At 39.3% G+C, this 8,697-nt stretch overlaps 1 protein-coding gene across 6 annotated transcripts in view; it reads left to right on the top strand.

Moving 5' to 3' along the window:
* The first annotated feature begins 264 nt into the window (after positions 1 to 264).
* FMNL2 (formin like 2) overlaps positions 265 to 8,697 on the top strand; it is a 355,622-nt gene continuing 347,189 nt past the window's right edge. For 3 of the 6 annotated variants that reach the window (XM_051986395.1, XM_051986390.1, XM_051986393.1), the window contains exon 1: positions 265 to 524. In XM_051986395.1, the coding sequence (XP_051842355.1) occupies positions 408 to 524 (117 nt within the window). In that variant the 5' untranslated portion in view covers positions 265 to 407. The remainder of the gene's footprint in view (positions 525 to 8,697) is intronic. The other 3 variants (XM_051986392.1, XM_051986394.1, XM_051986391.1) reach the window with 1 other exon arrangement.

Genomic DNA, 8,697 nt, shown 5'->3' with positions numbered 1-8,697 from the left:
CATGCCGAGAGGATCCAGGCGCCTTAACGATACCTCCCGAAGAAAAGAGGTCCGGGTTGTGCACGGGAGGAGGGAGAACCGCAGGCGAAAGCATGAAGGTGGAAGGAGGCAGGCTCCACTTTGAACGCTGCTAGAGGGAGACCTCGATCTTCGACCAGCACGTTCGCCTCTCTCCTCTCTCGGGCGGGCAGAAGGGGGGCTTGAAGCAGGAGGGGGGCTACGGGTGGGCGACGGAGGAGGTGGGATAGGGAGGTGTGGAGGAGGGGGGGATAACGGGGAGAGTGAGAGAGAGAGGGAGAAGGCTAGAGAGCGAGGGGAGGGCTAGTGCAGTGCATTTCTGATCTCATCCACGGACAAGAAGCGGGGCTGGAGGAGAAATCCCCCCCAACTCCGAAAAGCGGCTCACCATGGGGAATGCAGGGAGCATGGATTCTCAGCAGACTGATTTCAGGGCGCACAACATGCCTTTGAAGCTGCCAATGCCCGAGCCAGGTGAACTGGAGGAGAGATTTGCGGTGGTCTTGGTAAGTAAGAACCGGCCGGATATGTTACACACTTAACAATACCCATTTGCCTTATGGTGAGGCAGAGCCCTTTCCTCTTCGCCTTCGGTGCTGCCCCTTTCTTTTTTCCTCTTTCCTTGAAAAAAATTTTTTTTTGAAGGGAGGGAAACGTAGGATAGTCAGGGGGACGTTCCCTGCCTTTCAGCTTTCTCACTCTCTTACTACCTCTCCTCTAGTCCTCTTTCCCCGCCCCTGAACTCATTTCCCCGCGGACCGAGGCTCCCAAGAGATGGATCTCCGTGGCACTACCGGAGCTTTTAAGTCCCGGGCACTTAACACTGAAGGAGTCGAGCGGCTGGACTTGCTCCTGCGAACCTCTCTTTCCCCCCATTGTCTGGAGAAAAGGAGGCAGCTTGCGGAACGTGTGCCCGGAGGATGTGTGTGTGTGTGTGTGTGTGTGTATGAGAAAGGAAGGCGGAGAGGGGCCCCTTGGCATAAGGAGGAGGGGGACTCTTGTCTACTAGAGCTCTCTTTCTTCTTAAACACCCGCAAAGCCCACACAGCGCTCGCAAATGCCACCGTCTGTACCTCCTACCACTTTGCGCTGACCGATGGAGTCTCTGCTCAGGCCCACTGGGCTCTGGCTGGCTTTGTAGTGGGGAAGATGCGGCCCATGTGGCTATGAAAGCACGGATGGGGGCCACCCGGGAGAAGCAAAGTTATTCCGTCTCGGCCTTTCCGCAGCTGTGGCCAATCCCCCTACCGCTAGTTCCTCCTCATCTAGGAGGAAGAGTAGTCTGCATCTCGTTTGCCAAGTGAAAAAAAAGACAGTCCCCAAAGCATAGCCCCTCGGAAAGTTAGGAGTGGCTAACTCGAAATAAGGAACAAATGATTATAGAGACGTTTTTCTTTGGGCTTTATTTGATCTTAAGTTTTGAGGGTACGAAAATATGTAGTTTGAGGGGAGCTTTTAGATTATCCTCGCCTTCTCAACTCTTAAAGCAGCCTGCCCCCCTCCTGCTCCTCCCATAGTTCCCTTTCAACTACTCTGCTTCCCAACTCTTTTCCTCAGCTGTCTAGCATCTTGGAATTTTTGGCAAGTGTTTCCTTCTCTTTTACTTATTGGCACCAAAGTTTCTCACCATCTTCTGCTGTAGGCCTAGGAGAGAACTGGTTACAGCAACACTTTCCCCCTTTCCTTGTTATCTGGTGGGGAACTAGCTCCAAGTAAAAGGATTAATATCTTTAAGCTGTCAGGTGCCCCAAAGGCATATAGGCCCTTTGGGAGGGGCTGTGAAGGGTAGAGAATTCAAGCGGGGTGTAATAGCTTCCTTTTCCTTTTATCTCTTTGCTCTATTTTGGCTTCTGTACCTTTACTTATTTGGAAGTCTGTGAGGGACTAAGAGTTTAGATTTTGAGAAAAACTTGGCTGAAGGCAAATGATAGATTGTTTTGCTGCCTTTCTTCCCATTTGTTTTGAAGAGAGATGGCTGAGAGAAGTCCTTGGAGATAAAATTGCATTTTGTGGGGTGTGGGATTGCTAAACCTTGGACTTTGTTGTCTATGACATTCTATTCCTATTCCATAGGCTTTTAAAAGGGGGCCATTTGCTATGGAGATCAGCATTCTGAACTGTGGTTTTCCTCTGTCCTGTATACAGAGCCACACAGGAGAATGCTGTTTTACACCACCTACCAACTGTAGTAGTGAAGCATTGAGAAAGACGGGCTGCATTGACTGTCTTGCCTTGTTCCTTCTGGGATCTCTTGCAGCTGCTCCTTTAGTTGTATAAGATGGGATCTAGGAAATGAAACAGCGTAGCCTAATTACTTTTCTGGGTAGTCTGGACACATCCTTGACCTGCCTTTTTGGAGAGAAGCATCTCCATACAAAACCTTCTAACAAACATGTGGTCCCTGCCTCACCTTCTGGTCTTATTCAGTCTGCTCATCATCCCCACTGTGGGTTTATGTGCTTGTGCTTCGAGTGTTTGGAGATGCTTGTGGTAGAAGGGGCAGTGACATTGGCAAACCAGCCATAATAATAATAACAATCTAATTAAATTTGGCTCATCTGGACAGTTATTTTTTTTAACATGAGTCTAGTATTTCTGTCGATTAATAACATATGGCATAGATTAATCTTTTTAAAATGGATGACCAGTGACTAGGGTGGTGGTTTTTATTAATGTTATCTCAAGCAGTCATAGATTCCTCATGTGATCATTCATGGTTTTTATATTCAGAGTGCCTCAGGGCAGTGGTTGTTGCTGTGGCTACTTTTACTGTACAATGCGTCATGCATGGTAGCCGGATACATTTTCTTTCTTACTTGTTTACAAAATTCTTAGCCTCCAAAAGTAAAATATATCAAATCTGACCCTCTTGTTAGGAGAGACAAAACTTAGGGAAGTCTTGGTTTACAAGGCTTCATGTGGGTTTATACTTCTACTACTGGAGTCTTGCTTAAGGTCTAAGAAAACCTGGCAGGCTGCTCTCTGAGGAAAAATAGTATGAGAAGACCCAACAGTTGGAGAGCTAAAGGTATTGAAGGGGAGGTCCCAAGTAAAACAATTTTACTCTCAGTGAATCTTTTTCTGAAATTTCTACGTATGACTGTATGCTTTGCAAAGGTAAATGTTTGAGAACAGTTTAGTCAGACTTTTAATCTTTGGCATCAAATTGGGAAGACAAAGGCTCAAGTGGAAGGATTCTTAGAAAGACTGCCAAGGGATTATATTGGCATATCAACATAACTTTATTAGCATCTGTATCTCATGTCTAATAAAGCTCACAAAAACCCGGGGGGAAACAAGCTAGTGATATTGTTCAAAAATGTGATCCTTTGTAACATGAAGTCAACATCAATATTTGAGGTAGTTTTGACATAAAAAGAGTTCCTTTTTTTCCTCAGGGCTTTAGATTATTTGCAGTCCTGGGAAAGAGAGAATTAAAAAATAAGATGACAAATGTATAGGTTATTTCTGGTTAGATGCAGTCAATGTTATCAAATCATAGAGTGAAACCTCCTCAGTGAATGAGCCTCTTACCAGTCTTCCAGATAGAATGATACTATGATTTTATGTGTTAATTGAATCAATCTGTTTTGAATTCATTGGCATAGGTGGAAGGGAAAGTGAATGAAGGGTATATTCTTGAATTAAAATCAGTGAAGTTTATGGGAAGGCCAGATCTATACGAATTTAGCTAAATGGACTACTAGTAGTACTTTTTACAGGTAATGTTGGTCATCAATTGAGCATCAAATTTTAAAACAATCATGAGCTAAAGAAGGAATTCATCATCCTCAGTCAACTCTCCTCAGTTTTATTTTAAGAAGGTATGATTTAGACCTAAATATAGTGGTTCTCATAATCTCCAGCATCCCTAGTTAAAAAAAAACAAAAAAAACAAACAAAAAAAACAACTTTGTATCACTTTATATGACTTTACAGGCATCTGTAACATGTAACTAATATTTTTACTTAAATCACATGGTTATTGTGAAGATCAAAAGATAATCTCTGTAAAGTGCTTTGCACTTTATTATTATGTTATATATTATAGTATTAGATTATTAAAGTATTATATATTAGCTATTATTGTTAAGCATCAAATATATCTTTATTGCAGTGCTGGTGAAGTGATAGTCCTTAGTCTGCATTTTCAAGGAGAATGTTATGGATAGTAACACCTATCTAAGTATTTTAATGTAATTGAAAAGTCACATAAGTATTATGTGTCTAACTTTTCTTTCTGTACTAGAAAAGTACAAGGTACTTTTTTCTGAGCCTGAGTACTGTTTGTCACTTGCTCAGTGCATCTAGACTTGACTTAATATAATCTTTAAGACCTTTGTCCAGAAAAAGCCATCCCCCATTATTTTCCCCTTTCTGAATTTCAAAAGGAAGGGCCATTTTTATTTATTTCTTTGTTCTTGTAGCACAGAAAAAATACAGCAGCTAAAGAGAGTAAGAAAAAAGCCTCAGGCAAGCAGATCTAAAAATATAGGTTAAGAGCTAATATGGAATTGACTTTCTAATGTTAGTTAATGAGAACTGCTTTTGATTTTAATTAAATTTACTGGGCTTCCTTTTTGGTTTTCATACTTAAACCCACTAATAGTTAAACTGAGGTTGTCAAGTTCAGGTTGCTAAAGAAAAGACACTTTAGAAGAGGTTCAGGAATCCTGTGATTAGCCTTTTGGGAAATTTAAGGTTTAGGGGATACTAAGTCTAGGACACAAAGTCTTTAATCATTAGGGCTTAAGTTAGAACTGTGTCTGAGGTTAAGAATTTTTTCTTGATGATCTAAATGAAATGCCTTTAGACCTTTTACCTTAGGTTTTAGTGGACATCATAAGCCATTATCATGGTCTCTAATTTCATTTTGCAATTTTCACTATGGAATGAGTAATACATTCTAGTCTAGAGGTTATACTATAATGACAGAGTTGAAGTACCTTGTTTGCAAAACTTTCCTGCTCTTTCTGGACTGAATCTTTTAAAAGAATGGGCATGAAGTTTTCAGTCATTTGGCTTGTCATTCAGACACCTAAACTCCAAGTACTGATTACTTGTGAAAGGAACAAAGAAGGTCAAGTTCTAACATTTGTTAAGTTTTCCTCTCTGAAATTACTTCCTTTCAACACCTTCCAAGCAAAGCAACTGCCATGAAGTCTGTTTAGCAGATGGATTGGCAGGCACTCATTGAACCATCAGTTTATACTTGCTGATTTGTTGGAAGGCATACCCTGGAAGAAAGACGCATCATACTTCATCCAATTTTGATCTTTCTAGATAGTGTCAACCAGACCCATCTTATCCTTGGAAATGTAAGTATAAATTAGAGAATATCAAGTGTTACCTGAAAGTTTTCCAAAGGAGATCCATTTATTATTTTTCCAACCTGTTAAGATCCCTATCAAATGCCATTCCCTTAAGGAGATCATTCTTCTCTGAAATAATAGATTGTATTTTTTTCCTGTCTTATGACACTCAGCATATCTTTCTTTGTGTTAAAATTATTTGTTTTTTTCTCCCTGTCAGCCTTCTAGATCAAATGAGATCATATATAAAATATTTTGTAAGCCTCAAAGTGCCAGATAAATGTTAGTCACTAACATCATCATCATTATTATCATCACCATCATCATTATCAACTGCAGCAGCAGCAGCAGTTCTTAAGTGTGAGGAATTGTGTCTTATTTACCCCTGAATTCTCCTTGACATCAAATATGGTACCTTTCACATAGCAGGCTCTTAATAAACATTCATTAAATTGAATTATTAAACTTCTGGGATAATATCCCTAAAAATAGTGATCTGTTTGTGAATATGGGATAGATAGAGAGATGATCCAATAACTATCTTCCAGTAGAAGAAAGTGATTGAAGATTTTTATACAACTTTAGGAAAGGGAATATAGGTCAGTATCTCTGCAAAAAACAAGAAAAGTAGGTTCTTGTTCTGTATCTACTATTAATTTAATATAATCTTTGTCAAATCACAATTTCTCTGGGCTCAGTTTCATCAACAGTGTATAGGGATATGAGAGGTGTTTTGGCATAGTACATAGTATATAGCCTTTGGAGTCAAGAAAGCCTGGGTTCTGGAAGGTCCTGTTTCTGACATACTAGTTGTGTGATCTTGGGCAAGTTATTACCCCGGGCAACTCTTTAAGGTTCTAAGTTGTTGGCATTGTCATGCTGTATGCTGAGACATCTCCTACACTGATGAACTCATAGATATGAACCAAAAAATCTGTTAGTACTTGTTCGCTTATTGCTAGAATTAATGTGAGTTTTGAATGATTGTGAGGACATTTTGAATGAAAGCACATAAAACTGTACAAAATATAAGAAAGTTTTTATTGATTAACATTTCCCAAATATTTGAAAGGTTATCCTGTGGCATAAGTAAGTCTTCTATTTGTTCCTCAGGATGGAACTAGGGCCAATATAGGAAGTTGCTTTTGACTAAATATGATGAAAAATTTTGTAACAAATATAATTGCCCTAAAACATAATTCCCTCCCCAAAGTAGGGGGCCTCCCCATCAGTTTGATAGATGTCCATCTTTCAGTTCACTTTCAGCTAGAACATGATGTACTTATTTAAAATAAATTGATGAGTAATGCAGAGAAAGAATTAGTTTTAAAATACTGAAGGAAAATGATGAATAATTATGGGAGAAAAATTTGAGCATTTAGTTGAAGGAGGAATGCTAAAAAATGATTCTGATATGAGATGGCAGGCTGGACTAGATGTCCCCAAAGCATTTTACAGTCTTACTTCTTTACAAGTAAGAGATAGCATCTTCTATGATGAAATGGGAGTGTGCCATTGTGAAGGTCTGGAGTTATAAAATCTGAGAATTTTATAACTGTCAGTTAAAGGGTAGGGGAAAAAAGTCATGGGATCAATTTGCAAAGAAACAAACAAAAATTGGCTTGGAAAGATTAACAGAACCCCCCCTCTCTCCCTGCCCCCTCCCCCCCCCCCCCCATTCCGCAGTCCATTGATTTTGTTGAATATATATTCCTCCCAGAACAAAAAAGAAGTTGCTGTAGTTAGGGATCTTCCTGATTTTCAGATTGAATAAGTAATGCTGAGGTTAAATATTGGCAGTGAAAATGAGAAGCTTAGTTGATCATCTCTCAGTTTCCAAGTAGAAAATGACTCATGATGAAGAGAAAAAAGACTTCAGGAGCAAGGGTGTGAATGAAAAACTATGTGGTTATTTGAGGAAAGCCTCTTAGATCATTAATTAAATAATGTAGGAATCTTTTGTTCAAATAGGTTCCCCTACCAAGGTGTTTCTTCTAATAGATTTGGGAAATTTCTGGCTTTTGTATCATGAGTGAGTGTGTCCAAAAGCTTTAGGTTCTCATCTTCTATAAAGTCATTTATAAGACTGCCCCAGTAGGGTATGAGTCAAATATATATGTCCATCCATTCAAATTCTAGGAACTTGAGATATTGAGACACCTTTCTTTATTAATTCAGCTTCCCTGCTGTTTAAAATGTGTCTGCTCCTAATACAGGGTGGTCCTCTTTCTCCTTTTGTCAAAATACTTAACCAAACACTCTGCTCTTTTCCACTGATACCGTGCTTTGAAAATGTTATCTGTGAGGAGCTGGTTGGTTGGAGTATTGCCTAATGAACTGCCATTGACTTATGTCCCCCCATGATCACTGGTCCATAAATGTATGTTGAAGTAACCCTGAATCTTTGGGGAGAGAAAGTCCATGTTTTTCCTTTTTGGAATATAACTTGATAGAACCAAATATTGTTCTGAACTTTTTAAAAAGAGTATTAAAAGGAACTTGGACCATGGGGTTTTAGGTTTGTGGGTGGCCACCATTGTGGCAAACTTAATGCACTTTCATGGAAATTCTGAATGTTTCCCCTGATCAGATGTTCCTCTATCATCTGTACCTGATTTAAATGGCTTTTGTTTCACAAGTATCCAAAGCCTATCTGCTCCTGATTGAATTATAAAAGCTTTGTGTTCAGCTGTGTGTGTGTGGGTGGGGGGGGGGGGTGGTGGTGGAGAGAGTACAGGGAGGAAGGGAGAGAAGAGAAAGGGGACAGACTAATGCAGCCTCTGTTTAAAATCTTTGTCTCTGGAATAATTATGTCCCTGAAATGAACATTGCAATATGTTAAGGATGAAACAATATCAGTTCCTGTTTCTTTCTTTCTTAACATTATACTTATAGATTTCTATGGCTATTGGCTTTTGGAAGCAATGGTATTTAGATTAATTTATAGGGGTGATTCAATTTGCTTTTGTGCAGTAGATGATGCCAATGACTTTGTCTTAAGTTTTGGATTTGGGGAAACTATCAGATTATTTACATTTTTGGTCCTACGTCCTATACTAAGATACTCATGTATGACAATTGTTTGAAATAACTAAGGTTCTGAAATTCTCCATGGAATTAAGTGTGTAGTTCTTATTCCTTTTTTTTTTTTCTTTTCTGGGTTTTTGTCTTGGTGTTTTTTTTAATCATATTAATCAAATACCAGTTAGAATTAGAGCTGCTTGTTATATAAAATAAGATAATGAAAGCGATGCATAGGAGGAATGGCTTTTAAAAATGAGTCCTACAAAATTTTTGAACCAGATAAATGATTTGCAGGGGAAGGAATTGGACACAGTTGAAAAATTAGAGTAAATTAGAAAAATGA

Source organism: Antechinus flavipes, chromosome 3 (genome assembly GCF_016432865.1).
Source record: "Antechinus flavipes isolate AdamAnt ecotype Samford, QLD, Australia chromosome 3, AdamAnt_v2, whole genome shotgun sequence".
Classification (NCBI taxonomy): Eukaryota; Metazoa; Chordata; class Mammalia; order Dasyuromorphia; family Dasyuridae; genus Antechinus; species Antechinus flavipes.
The sequence above is the reverse complement of the archived record's forward strand: the minus strand, read 5'-3'. Positions and strand labels throughout refer to the sequence as shown.